The sequence below is a fragment of the Peromyscus eremicus genome, chromosome 5 (assembly GCF_949786415.1).
Source record: "Peromyscus eremicus chromosome 5, PerEre_H2_v1, whole genome shotgun sequence".
Classification (NCBI taxonomy): Eukaryota; Metazoa; Chordata; class Mammalia; order Rodentia; family Cricetidae; genus Peromyscus; species Peromyscus eremicus.
Window position 1 is genome coordinate 16,890,695 of NC_081420.1, and position 14,808 is coordinate 16,905,502.

Below are 14,808 nucleotides of genomic sequence, written 5' to 3' on the forward strand. Positions count from 1 at the left end.
CTCTTGAAGCTTTCTTAAAATCAGCAACTTGCTAATTTTCATTACATTTGTAATGGAGAGAGACAGAGAGCGATAGACACAGACACAGACACACGCACACACACACACACACACACACACACGCACGCACGCACGCACGCACGCACGCACGCACGCACGCACACGCACACACAGGAAGAGAGGGAATAGTTCAGAGGGCAGCTTGCTGGAGTCAACTTGCTCCTTCCACCATGTGAGTCCTAGGCTGTCAGCCTTGGCAGCAAGCTCCTTTATCTGCTGAGCTATCATCTCAGTGGCCCAGAAACGCTTTTGCATTTGTTTTAATTAAAGTATATGATCACAAAGACATCCCATTGACATAAACCAGCTTGGAAGCCAATCCAACTCGCCCTCTATAAAACACGCCTCAACTGGTGGAGGCTGGGGGATTTTGCCTGCCTGATCCTGTGTCAGTTCAGGTCATTGATGTTAGTGAACCCCCAAAACAGACACATACCGTTCAATTCAGGAATATTTAGTTGGTGAAGATGCCCAATACATAAACGAGCAAGCTAATCTTAGGAACTTTTAAAAAGTAGATACATATGTATATTTACACATATAGCATATACTTATTATACACGTGGTTTTGGTTTTTTTCTGACATCTAATGCCTACCCCACCCTCAGCTCCCTTTTCCATTTTGGGACTGGGTCTTGTGTATCCTGGGCTGACTGTGTTTGAAGCTGAGAACGACCTTGAGTTTTTAATCATCTCTCGTCCACCTCCAAGTGCTGAAATGATAACCACGCCCCACCACGACAGGGTTGGCCTGAACTGGTGCCGGACCCGGGGCTTTGTGCTCACTTTGTGCATACAGCGTACTGACTGAGCTGCAGCCCCGCCTGCAGACGTCCTTTTGATCCTACCCCACCCCGCCTCTTTCACGCTCTCCTCTCTCTGACCACATCAGTTCCTGGCGCCCAGAAACACTACTTAACTTCATTGTGTTTGGAGGGCAGATATCAGTAACTGTGATTAGAAAATACAGTCCATATGCTGCTAAGCCCTTTACGTGTAGGAGGGGATGTAATAACAAGAACACACAATTAGATAGGAAATACTATTGTCCGAATTTTCGCAGATGAGAAAACCAAGGGTTCAGGAAGGTCCTGCTACCTTTTAAAAGTGAAAATCGTGACCATTGTAGACTGAGTCCAAACCAGTGATGCATGCCAGTGATGACTGTGGACTCGACTCCTATCCTGGACACTTCTCATCTCCCTCAACCCTTAGAGGAGTTTTGTTAAGTCCTGGTGTGGAGCCTCGCTGGGAGGGCTAGTAATCGCATCCTCCCTCCAAGCAAGTGTTGTCCAAAGTCCTGAGCCCGTGTGCTTGGCTGAGCTTTGTTTGAACATTTCCCCCAAGAGCTGTGAACACCACAGCCATGAGTTCCAGAAGTGACTGTAGGCCTGAGTCTGCTCCCTTATTGGAGAGAGCGGTTGTGAACCACCTTCAGAGCCAGGGGACGTTTCTTTGTCAGTCTGTGTGGAGTCGGGCTTCCCAGTCCAGCGAGCTCACTTTTCTTTTCTCACCCTTGGCACCGGGCCGGGGAGGAGTTCTCTTGCCCCCGGGGCCGGGGAGGAGTTCTCTTGCCCCCGGGGCCCGGGGAGGAGTTCTCTTGCCCCCTCCCTGTGAGTCAGCCACTTTATCCGGCAACAAAAAAGGAGCCCAGCTCATGCTCAGCCCCAACCGTGTCCCCGGGTTGGAAACATTGTCTGGGTAAGTCACTCCCTGCTTGGTACAAGTGACACTTCCCCAGGCTGCCATGCTGATAGCACTTGGACGCCCTGGTGGAAAATGGCCTGTGGTTCCCTTTCAGCTCATGGCCCAGTTTCTCCAGGTCCCTTCACCAGGTCCCTTCATGGTAAACTTCTGAAGTTCATTAAGAGTTAAATTTTGCACCTCCAAGTCGAGTCTTAAAGTCTTTGTTCCTTTATCTGAACTGTAGTTTGGGTTTATTAACTTAAATATGGCCTGCAGTCTCTGAATGTGAGAAATTTTGTGAGCTGCACTCCACACACCAAAGGCCTTTGAGGAAGGAATTTGCTTAAACCTCATCCAAATAAGGCCTTTTTTCTCCTTCTGAGGTATGCAAGCTAGACCTGTCTGTTCTTGCACCATGCAGGTGCTCTGATTTGGAGCTGGGCCCCTGCCAAGTCCAGACTCATCAAAATGACTGTGGCTGTCAGCCCTGTGTAGACGGGGAAAGCACCTTCGTAAAGAACGAAGCCCGGGAATTGCCGCTTACAAATACACAGCCAGCCTCCCCCCAACTCCAACTCCAAAGAGAGAAGGGGCTTGAGAGATGAATTAGATTTGGGGCTGTGTTTGTGTTGGTTAGCCGCCACGGGTATAGGGAACCTGAGGCCCAGGCTTTGGAGGCCCCAGTTCATGACCGATGACCCCATTGCTTTGGAGAAAGACCACATATAATGGCAGAACTATAAGGTGGAAGAAAACCTCTTACCTCAAGGCCAAGAAGTAAAGAGGGACAACCTGGGGTTCCAAGTCCTCTTCAAGGACCCCCCTTAGGTTCCTACCCCCTAAAGATTCTACCATCTCCCAGTAGAATGTCCTACCCTGGACAACAGTCTAACTTGTGGCCCTTGGGGGCAGTGAAGATCTCAGCTATACTTAGATGGTCTTCCTTATAGAAGGAGATTCTATTTGTGTGTCGAGTATGCTGTGCCCTGCTTATGAGTTTGTTGACTGTGATGTGTCTGTGTGTGCTTCTTAAAATGTGGATTAGAAACATGGGTCATGGGCAGTGGTGGTGCACGCCTTTAATCCCAGCACTTGGGAGGCAGAGGCAGGCGGATCTTTGTGAGTTCAAGGCCAGCCTGGTCTATGGAGCGAGATCCAGGAAAGGCACAAAGCTACACAGAGAAACCCTGTCTCGAAAAAAACCAAACCAAACCAAAAACAGAAACATGGGTCATACCCTCTCTTTTCAGTCTCCTGCTTTCTAGGCCCCAGCCCACCATGTTGTGTCCTGTGCCTCTTCAGCGGGCAGGTGTTGGGCACAGGACTACTGTAGTTCTTTTCCTTGTTCCCCATTCTCTCTGCTGTGTACAGACTAGGATCTTTGCATGGTGACTGGGAGGCCATTGCTGCTGTTCCCGTGGGGTCAGGTGATGCCCGCATATGGAGACCTACTGGTGTTGGCTGTTCAAAGATCTGTATCATACGTGACTCAGGGTTGGGTGACTCAGACTGACTCTGCTTGCAGAAATCCCACACTGGGGCTCCTGTTACTGCTCTGACATTGTGTTACAGGTTTCCCTGGGCATGTCCGTGTTTTATAACTTGTCCACATGGTTAGAGGAGGTCCGATTATAAGCCCTGAAGGAAATTGGCATCACTGCCATGCTTATTAACAGTGAGGTCAGACGTGGCATGCCCTGCGGACTCACCACACCAAGCATGTGGAGCTGATGTCTCCAGAGACACCTCCTCCCTGGCACTGGATCTGCTAAGAAGTCACAGGCCTCTTGGGTTTGACAGTGTTGTGGCTTTGCTCTGTTGGTCTGGGTTGGGAACAAATACCCATAGATCCTCCTGTTTCCCACAGGACTTCTGAACCTCCCTGTAGGCTTTCCCCTAGAAAAACAGCACTCCATTCTGCTTGAGTGTAAACTGTAAACTGTAATTGGGAAACATTCAGGGTTGGGATATTGCATCTTTTACGAGATCTGCCCAGGCAGGGTTTGCATTCCCTGGTTCCCACCATGCAGCATAAACAGCTGCTTTTTTTTTTTTTTTTTTATGAGCCAAGGTTCAGAAAGCAGTGGGTAAGTCATTTTTCCCTGTGCTGAAAGAGACTATTAGGTTCAAAAAATATGGAAGTAAACAAAACAAAAAAAAATTTTTTTTAAGTTAAAAAGCCTCACAGCTGGGGAGGTAGCTGAGTGGTAGAGCTCTTACCAAGCATGTGCAAGATCCCGCATTCAGTCCCCAGTACTGCAAAGGGGGAGAAAAGGCCTTCATTCATCTGAGTCCCCATGGGTCTTGTGTGTGTCTTTGGGATGTCCTGTGTTCTAAGGCAGAGTGAAGTGAAGCCACATCCCTGTGCTGTCTGCAGAGTCTGCTGTTGATGAGGACAGGGGCTGGACCACGGATACAGGAAGGATTTTGATGATTTGGTTAACGGTTTGGATCTTGGCCGCTTCCACAGCTATTTGTCCTGTAATAGTGGTTCCCTGAAGGTTACTGAACAAAAGAATTGGTTGAGCATAGCTGTAGCCCAGGGTTCATGTGTTCACACAGCCCCAGGGTGGAAAAATAATGAGAAGTCCGTAGAATTGGTCCCATTCACCGTTTTACTGATGCTATTCGTTACATTGTGTTCTTTCTGCTTGCAACCTTCTATCCTGGACTCTATGCCTTAGCATGCTCTGACCTAAATTAGGATGTCTGTTTTCTTCTTGTCATCCCCAGGTATGTGTATGTGAGTGTATACACACACACACACACACACACACACACACACACACACACACACCCCACACACCCTCTACATGTCTCCCACCACTCTTAAATGTGAGAAACACTCCCCCTTACATTATCAGTGACACTTCACTAAAGGACCCTGAAGAAAGCTAGAAAAAAATGGAAATGGATGATTCCTTTCTAAGGATTGCTGTCTTTCCTTCTGTTCTCTCTCCCTCAACACTAGGATACCCCCCAAAACTCTTGCAAAGACGGAAGGAAAGGTGATCAACTGATTCTTCCTTCTTTGCACCAAGCTGTTGATGTGACAATACTCATTATAGAAAAATGACTACAATACATCCCAGGCTTTGCACTGACTAGGAGGCACTGTGGCAGGTGCCTCTGTAACCCATCCTGACCTCAGCGCATCCCAAAGTCACTCAGCTGAAGGGAGGCAGCGCTCACTCACAACTAAAAAAAAATGTGAGTGGATGCCTGTATAATCTGGGTGTGGAAACTGTGAGCAAAAACCATAAAGGAAAGAGAAAGGATTTGGGCATTACAAATTTTGTTTTTAGAGCTGGCACGGTGCACACCTTTAGTCCCAGCACACGGCAGGTCGTGGCAGGCAGATCTCTAGGTTCAAGGTCTTTGAGTTCAAGGCCAGCCTGGTCCACAGAGTGAGTTCCGGGACAACCAGCATCTGTCATCAAGCATAATAGCCTAGAAAATGTAACTGTCTTCTAAAACTATATGAATATACTTAGTAGAACTCAGGCTAGGTAATATTTCCCATGTGTGTTTATTGTTACGATGCCTAAGAAATGACTGCATCAGTAAAGAAGTAATTTTTATTTTTGAAGTTTCATTTATGAACATGTGTGTGATGTATGCCTTTAATGTGCAAGGGAGCACATTTGGAGGCCAGAGAACAATTTTCCCAGGTTGGCTTTCTACTTCCACTCTTACATGGGTTACGGGGATTGAACTCAGGTCACCAAGCTTGGGCATCAATCAATCACCTTTACCCACTGAGCCTGATTTGTAAGTTCTTAAATAAAAATGGCTCAGATAGTCCAAACATATTCTACTGACCCATCTATTCACACCTATCTGGCTTGTTTGTGATTTTGCTTGTTTGTTTGAGGCAGATTCTCATGCTTTGGGACTTACTGAAACAGTCATACTTTGGCCAAAGTATAAATGGAAACAATCAATTATTTCTTTTTAGGCTTAAAGAACAACCTTTCAGGGACTTAATTATCACTGATTAGGAAAGGAGCCTCGGTTAGAAATACCTAAGTCGGAGAGCAGCTGTATCAACAGGGGCAATTCAGCAAACATGAATGCCTGCTACATGCTTTATGCTTGGGGGAGTTGCAGCAGCCTCATCATCATAGTTTGGTAATTGAAGCTAGAATGACAGACAGACAGACAGACAACTGTGGGATAACCTATGAAGGTTTATAATACCATGGAGACCAAGAATGAGAGCCACTGACCAGTCACTCATCAGTGACCCACAGCACAAGTTCCTGACTATGGCTGAATATCCAGCTGCACTTCCCAGCAGTGAGGTCTTGCTAGGTGACAGCTTTCAGACCCCAGTCACCTGTCGTCATATTTATACCTGCTCTGTGTACTGTGAGGATCCACTGACGGAAACCTGTAAAGTGTGACTACAGATAAGACCCTGGATGGGGAGTCTTTCCCTTCCTTCTTCTCAGATACATAAATACAAGGTAGGTTCGTTGTGTATTATTTAGTATTTCCTGGAGTTCGGACATAGTGTAAACTAAAATTCACCGGTTTTTTTGTTTTCTGTTGCTATTGTTGTTATTACTGCTATTGTTGCTTTTGAGGCAGGGTCTCAGGAATCCCGTATCGGCCTTAAACTTGTTTTGTAGCCAGAGATGACCCTGAACTCCTGGTCTGCCTCCCTTCACCACTCAAGAGCTCAGGTTCCAGACAGGTGCCAACTGAATTTACTCTTGAGTTAATAGAGGGGCAAGATCCCAAGTTCAGGGCCATCTTGCATCAAAAGATAAAACAATAAATAAATAGCAAAATAAAACAAAATAGTTCTTGCATCTTTATATACCAGGGAATCCTTTGATTATTTTTCATATGATTTTAGCATATATAACCTGATTTGTTGGATGTTTCTTCCAACTGATTATCTTTAGCTTTAATTTCTATTCCAGCCAAGAAAAGATGTTATTTGCCCTTGAAAGCAATAAAGATACTCCTCCCACGTCCAGCCTATTCAGTGTCAGGAACAAAATTCGGAAATCCTACATTGCACTAACTGATCCCGGAAGAGGTTTAAATTGCTGGTTTATTAATGACTTCGTGATGCTGGACTCCGAGTCCTTTTCTCAGCTCAAACTCTGTCTTAATCTGTTTTGTGCTGCTCTAAGGGAATCCCCAAATCTGGGTAATTTATAAACAACAGATCTAAGAAGTTCCGAATTGAGGGGTGGCGCCTGCAGAGGGTCTGCTTGCTGCAGAAGGTACCAGGCGGTCGGAGGGTGAGAGAGGGGCTGTACTGGTACTTCTTTGTCAGGACTGCCAGCCCACAAATAGTGACATAGAGATGTGTTATTAACTAGGAAAGCTCGGCCTTAACTTAGGCTTGTTCCTAACTAGTTCTTATAACTTAATTAGCCCATATATTTTATTTTTATTTTTTATTTCCGGAACTGAGGACCGAACCCAGGGCCTTGTGCTTGCTAGGCAAGCGCTCTACATCTTAGCTAAATCCCCAACCCCTAACCCATATTTTTTAATCCTCATTTTTCCACATGACTCATTACCTCATCTCCGTACTGCCCATCCTGTTTCCTCCGCATCTGACTGGTGACTCCGCCTTTCTTCTTCCCAGAGTTCTCTCTCTCTGCCCAGAAGTCCTGCCTATACTCTCCTGCCTAGCTATTGGCCATTCAGCTTTTTATTACACCCATCACAGCAATACATCTTCACACAGTGTACGAATATCCCACAACAAAGGGACATCCTTGGCTCGCTCACAAACTCACTCCTGTGATCACATTACCCCATTCATGAAGACAGAGCCCTAGTGACCTGCCTAGTCTTCTCTTAAAGGGCTCCCGTCTTGACACGCTTGCTCTGGGGATTGGATTTCCAACCAGGGAACATTGGTGGACACATTCAAGCCCTCCACTTGCTTGTTGTTTGAGCAAACCTAACAGAAAGCCACTTGAGGGGAAAAGTGTTTATTTTGGCTTGCAGTTTGGAGGACTGCCTCCCATCATGGTGGCAGGAGGTATGGGGGCGCTGGTCACATTGTGTCTGAGGTCAGGGAGCTGATAGAAATGAGCACTGTGCACAGCTTGCTTTCTTTTTACTCAGCCCAGGAGATGGTGCTGCCCACACTCAAGGTGGGTCTTTCCTCCTCAGCTAAACTTCTGGAAGTACCCTTATAGACACACCCAGAGGTGTTTCCATGGTAACTCTAAATCCAGTCAAATTAACAATGAAGATAAATCAATACAGTATTCTTGTTTTGTTTTGTTTTGTTTCCCCCGTGTCAGAAGAATTGAAGTTGGGAGTTATGGCCAGGTAGCTAGAGCTCCTGTCCTGCCTGTCTCCCACCCCTTCCTAGGGTTGGTTAATGATCACGGAAGAGTAGACAGGATTGGTGTGGTCAGCTGCGTGGGCTGAGAAAGCTTTGGAGTAGGCTTGAGTCTGGCCGAGGACCACAGGCAGTTCTAGCAAGCCTGAGCATAGCTGACTTACTCTACATCCTCCCTAGGCCAAGCTCAGCTCCAGACTAAGACCTGCCCTGCCCTTTGGAATGAAGCCCGGAGTGCATATAGAATAAGGGGGGTCCTATGAAAAAAGCAGGAGCAGATCCTGGTGTATATGAAGGGAGCCCAAGAGCCCTGGCGCAGACTGTGACTTAAGAGCAAGGTCTAGAGTGTATCATACTGGCAGCGCCTTCCTGTTGGAGGGCTTGTGCACACATACTTCACAACATACTGTGTGTTTAGAAAAGGCTATTACAATTCTATTTGCTTTTTACCCAACATGTTTTGAGTACGCTGTATACTAAACGGTAGGTGTTAGAAATGGAAAAGAAGTAAGACAATGTAAACAATGTAAACTTGGAATCTTTTTTCTGATTCATTTTGCCAACTTTGACATCCCACCTTCTCTTTCTCACTGTGGGTGTCTCATGCATTGTGATGTATATGACACTTTATGTTGTATATAACTACTGTGACATGGCTTTCCCTATTCAATATTGCTTCTTAATATTATAATTGTTGACAGGAAGTATTTTTTTAATTTTTCAATGTATTCTTTTTCATTCTGAAATGTGTACATTTAAGACATCCACTCCCATACTAATAATGAGTATTTAACTTGACTACAGTTTATAGCGTGGTAAACAATGTGCCAGACCATCCAGGGACATGTGGGGGAGCGTGTCACTCAGATAGAGGCTCACAGTGGGGCAGAGTGGAGGCTTACTCCTTTCCAGTGTCAGGTTTTCCTTCAGAATGGCCACTTGTAATGATTCTCTCAGCAGCGGTTTATAAATGATGTCTTTCTCTACAACTCAGCAATATTGACGTTGCCAGAATTTCACTCTTTGGCAGCTTAGTGGTTGAATGGTTAGCTTTTATCCCGTGTTGACAGTCTTTGAGGAGTCTTGTCCTGCAATCTTGACGTTCAGCAAGGCAGTGCTAAAATCCTATCCAACTTCCCATGAAAAGGAAATACACAACCAGTAATAGCTTGCAGTTTGTTATTTTTGAATATGAGGAGATTTTCAAATATATTGAAAGACAAAATGATTAAACTGACTCATTCTTTCAACAAATATTTATTAAGCATTTTATACAAGGCACTAGGATTACAAAGATAAAAAGATTGTCATCTCTGACATCAGGGTGCTCTCATGCCAGGGCTGAAAACAGTCCCTAAGTCAGTAGTGCCTGTAGATGCTATAAGAGTGAATGTTCTGGAAACCATAGGAATGTGGAGTAAGGAAGTGTAATGTAATTCTCTTAATTGTTGGGAAGTCAACGTGAGGAAGGTACATGCCATCTTGACTGTTTAATAAACATGCTGTAATACACTCTGTCCCACTCCACCTTAGTGTGGTTCATGGGAGAAGCCCTAGGAGCTGAGCTATGGCGAGGATTAATGAGAGAGAACTTGTCTTTGTCCTCATGTGAGAACACAGATGAAGTTGACCTGTGAATCTACTAATGACAGCGTCTTAGTTCCTTTTCCTGTTGCTCTGATACAGTCCTCTGGTCAAAGTAGTTTGGGGAAGCAAGGTTTCTCCCGGCTTCCAATTCCAGAGGAACTCCATCACAGCAGGGAGAGCATGGCAGCAGGGGCGTGAGACCCCAGACCACATCTTGCTGGCAGTCGGGAAGGAGAGAGCAGTGAGTGGTTATGCTACCTTGCTTTCTCCTTTTTATTCGGTCCAGGATGAACACCAGCTCATGGGATGCTACTGCCCACAACTAAGGTCTGCCCCATGTTAACTTAATCTAGACAGTCCCTCAGAGGCATGCCCAGTGGCTTGCTATCTAGGGGATTGTAGATCCTGTCATATTGACTGACAATCAGTATTAACCATCACTCATGCCCACTGGTGAGCAGTTTCTCAGCAGTTGATTGTACAAACACTTTGCACGGTGAAGAAGTGGACATAGGAAATATATGCCATGGTTCTCACTAGTTGGAAACTGAGTCCAGATGGGGAGACAAGACAGTTCCTATTGAATAACATTTAGATGGAATATCTAAGCAGAGGAAATCAAGTTTGACAGTGCTTTTATCCAGCCTGCTAACAAGGAGTGGAAACTTTAAGCCCAGAGAAATGTCAAAGAGGATGCAGTATGGAATCATGACTTTAGCCAGATATTTAGCTATAATTTAGGAGTAAAACTGATATTGTGAGCCAGGTGTGGTTATCCATGCCTGATGTCCCAGCTACTGAGCAGGCTGGGGTAGGAGGGTCACTGGGACTTGTGAGTTTGAGATCAACCTGGGCAACATAGCAAGACCCTATCTGCATGAAGCTGCATTTGTTCAGCTCCTACATGTAGCTGTATAGTAAGCGTTGCATATACCTTTAAATTTTGAGAGGAGGGGATGAGAGAAGGTTGTACTAATTAATACATCTCTTAGAGGGCTGGAGAGATGACTCAACTGTTAGGACCACTTGCTGCTCTTGCAGAAGACCCAGGTTCGGTTCCCAGAACCCACGTGGTGACTCACAACTGTCTGTAACTTCAGTTCCAGGGGATCCAATGCCCTCTTCTGGCCTCTGAGGGCACTGCACATGTGGTATACATACATATATGCAAGCTAAATGCTCATACACGTAAAATAAATCTCTTTAAAAAAAACCCACACATCTCAACACAAATCACCCTTTTTTAATTTTCCTTTTAAATATCTGTTTGGGAGCTGGAAAAACTGTTCAGCAGTGAAGAGTACTTGCTGCTTTTAAGACAATACATCACGCCGGGCGGTGGTGGCGCACGCCTTTAATCCCAGCACTCGGGAGGCAGAGCCAGGCGGATCTCTGTGAGTTCGAGGCCAGCCTGGGCTACCAAGTGAGTTCCAGGAAAGGCGCAAAGCTACACAGAGAAACCCTGTCTCGGAAAACCAAAAAAAAAAAAAAAAGACAATACATCACTTGGCTCACAAGTGCGTGAAACTCCAACTTCAGGGAGCCGGATCCCCTCTTCTGGCTTGTGTAGGTACCCACACATGCACATCATACTAATAAATCTTAAATGTTTGTCTTCTTTTCTAGGTCAAGAAGTCGTTTTCAAGTGCCTCGGGGAAGGAATTCTTGAGAAAGCCTTTCAGGGATACAATGCTTGTATTTTTGCATATGGCCAGACAGGTAAGATGTTGCCTTTAGTGCAGTCGATGATGTGAAACAAGTGTTTGAAAGGATGTAGGTCAGTGGATGAGTGCTTGCCTAACACATGCAGAATCCTAGATTTAATCCCTAGCACTTAATTAATTAATAATTAATTAATTAATGTTTCCTTCTCTTTGTTTTTTGGTTTGTTTGTGGTAGTAGGGATTGAATCCAGGCTGTGTGCCAAGCATGAATTGTGTTCCACTGAGCTACATCCATACCTTAAATATAATTTCCTAACATTTAAAAGGCAGGGGGAACTTGAGAAACCCAGAAAAATTCTCCTGATGTTTTGGACTGAACTGACTCATGCAATCAAAAGTACCCCGCTTTTTGAAAATGCACCATTTCTGGTAATTGCCTGATTTCAGTGTTAATGAGTGTAGCTAGTTCCAAACCATTAAGTGTCATTTTCCTAAATTATAGTTTTAACCCACATTTGAACTGGAAAGCTAATCACCAGTTTCTCGTGTAAATGTTTTAGTAGAATCAATACAAAAATTTTTAGAAACCTCCCCCACTACTGAGACTTCCACATGGCTACAGAAATGATGTTGGGTCCTAATGAGGCAGGTGGAGCAATTGGTCACAATGGGCAGATCCAAAATGCAGTTGTGATCCAGCTATTATCACTCTGAGCTGTTGCTCTTTCAAAGTGGAAATAAATAATAATTCTTAATAACGCGTCCTCCTACTGCATCACACTATAGCTACAAGACTCCAGAAAGAGAATGCAGATAATGTAGTATGTGATAAGTCCAACCGTGACATCCTGTTCATGTTGCTTAGTGTACAGCTTGGATTTTGCTGTGTGTGCAATGTTGGACCCCCATAAACCTTTATCCAGAACTAAGAAAATCGCTCATCTTGTAGAAGGCTTGCCTTATAGGCTTGTGGACTTCACATTAATCACCAGAACCCAAGTAGAAAAGCTGGGCATGATGGCATGCACTTATAATCCAGAGGCAGCGGCAGATAGATTTCTAGAGTTTGATGGCCAGTCAGTCTTGTTGTGTGCCTGGCAAGCTCTGGGGCCAGACAGAGACCTTGCCTCAAATAACAAGGATGACAGAAAAAGAATGACACCCAATGTTGACCTCTGCTCTCTACACGCACGGGCACTTGTGCACACATTCGTACATACACAGCATTTTCCATACTGCCTCGTGGAAGGTGGGACTTTATCAGGCTTGCTCTCCAAGGGTCCATTGGTAGTGGTTGCATTCCTAGGCACTCATTCATACCTAATGGATCATACCAACCTTTTGAAAATAGACCAGAGGTTCTAATGCAAAGGAGAAAAGAGTAACTGAATAAACATTGTTCAGGAATCTGGGTTTGAGGTCAAACTAACTCCCTTTTTTTCTGTATGGCTTTTGGGTGTTGAACAAAAGCACCTTGTGTTACTGAAGCATTCAGCTTGCTTTTTCTCCTACCCTTCCATCTCTCTGCTCATTCTTTTCCAGGCTCCGGAAAGTCCTTCTCTATGATGGGCCATGCTGAGCAGCTGGGCCTTATCCCAAGGCTCTGCTGTGCTCTGTTTAAAAGGATCTCCCTGGAGCAAAATGAGTCACAGACCTTTAAAGTCGAAGTATCATATATGGAAATTTATAATGAGAAGGTCCGGGACCTCTTGGACCCCAAAGGGTAAGTGGGTGCTTGAAATAAAGTTTGAAAATCGATAGAATAGAGTTAAATGATCTTAAAATTAAAATTGCAAGGGTGTGTACATATTTGAGCCATTGGTCACTGCTCTGATGTCAGTTCATGTACTGAAGTGAGGAGCTTCCCAAAACTTTTCACTGTGTCAGTTGTATGCAGTTTATCCTAAACTGTGTGTAAAGTTACTCACATCGCCGTGCCAAAAGATTTTTTTTTACTACTGGTATTATTTTTTGTCACCAAGGACAATTCACTAAAATTAAGTTACAGGAGCTGGAGAGATGGTTCAGTGGTTAAGAGCACTGGCTGCTCCTCCAGAGGACCCGGGTTCCAGTCCCAGCACCCACAAGGTGGCTAATAATTGTCTATAATTCCAATCCCAAGGGATCTGTTGCCCTTTTCTGGCATCTGTGAGTACTGCACATATATGGTGCATAGACATGCATTCGAGAGAAACACTCATATACATAGGATAAATAAAATAAAATGAAATAAATATGAATTATTGATTTGAGTGATGTGGTGCATGCCTATAATCCCAGCAGCACTCAGAGGCTGAAGCAAGAGGATTACTGCCTGTTTGAGGCTGTCCTGGGCTGCGTAGTGAGTTCCAGGCCAGAGTTATGTAGTGAAACCCTGTCTCAAAGAAACAACAGAAAATTGTGCTACTAATTACACATTGGTCCTTGCGTTCATAATGGAAACCGGCAACTCCGAGTTGGAAATAAAGCAGTAGGAGGGTTGCAGCAGCTACCGCTCCTTCCCTGGTTATGTGTTGGGAGCATGCAGGAAGCTCTTTGAGAGTCTTGACTGGCTTGAGCTCCCACACCCATTCTAAACAATTTAGGAGACGCCAGTGGAACCCAGGCATCTGCATCTTTCAAAAACTAGGTGATGCTGGCTGTGGTGGCACACGCCTTTAATGCCAGCACTGGGGAGGCAGAGGCAGGCAGGTCTCTGAGTTTGGAGCCAGCCTGGTCTATAGAGCAAGTTTTAGGACAGCCAGGGCTACACAGAGAGACCGTGTTTTGAAAAATCTAAGCAAACAAAACAAAACAAAAAACTAGGTGATTAAAAACCAGATGAGTTTGATTCCAGGCAAAAGTTTGCTTTGATTTAAAAGTAATAGATTGTTGGGAAAAAATATAGAAAGGGCATATGTATCTTATGAACTATAAGAAATGAAGCTGACATTTAATCATACCACTCAAAAATAACCTTAGTTAACACCTGAGTGTGTCTCCCTGCTGTGTTTCAGATCTGTGCCATGTGTGGATATGCTCCCCTCCTCAAGTATTTCACAAATGGCAGTCCAGTGTCCTGACTTTCCTATGTAACCTGATGACCACATCCCCATATTAAATATGTTTCGGTTGTTTTAGCAGCTCTGTGATCTCTAATATTCCTGCCCACTTCCCACTCCTGTGGTCCCTAATGAAAGTAAGAGTTTTAACAATAATATTATAGACATCAAGAATGTCCTCCGGTCATCAAAAAGGTTGTGTTTACTTGAGAAAGTCACTAACAGCTTATACACAAGAACGTTTGTGAGGTAGAAAGAATAACAAAATCAACCTCTGCCTACTGGTCACTTGTCTTAGAAAATGGAACCTGACCAGGAATTCTTAATCTTCCTATATGTCCCCCTAGACCCCTACTCTTTTCCCCACTGGTCGCCAAGGTAACTGCTGTTAGGAATTTTATATGTACCATTCTCTTTCTTTTCCGTAGCATTTATCCATGATTTTGTA

General features: G+C 44.7%; 1 protein-coding gene across 1 annotated transcript in view; it reads left to right on the forward strand.

Annotated features, from left to right (window-relative positions):
- Kif13a (kinesin family member 13A) overlaps positions 1 to 14,808 on the forward strand; it is a 196,073-nt gene that overhangs the window by 104,135 nt on the left and 77,130 nt on the right. Inside the window, 2 exon segments of the mRNA XM_059263028.1 lie at positions 11,282 to 11,374; positions 12,862 to 13,042. Coding sequence (XP_059119011.1) covers positions 11,282 to 11,374; positions 12,862 to 13,042 — 274 coding nt within the window.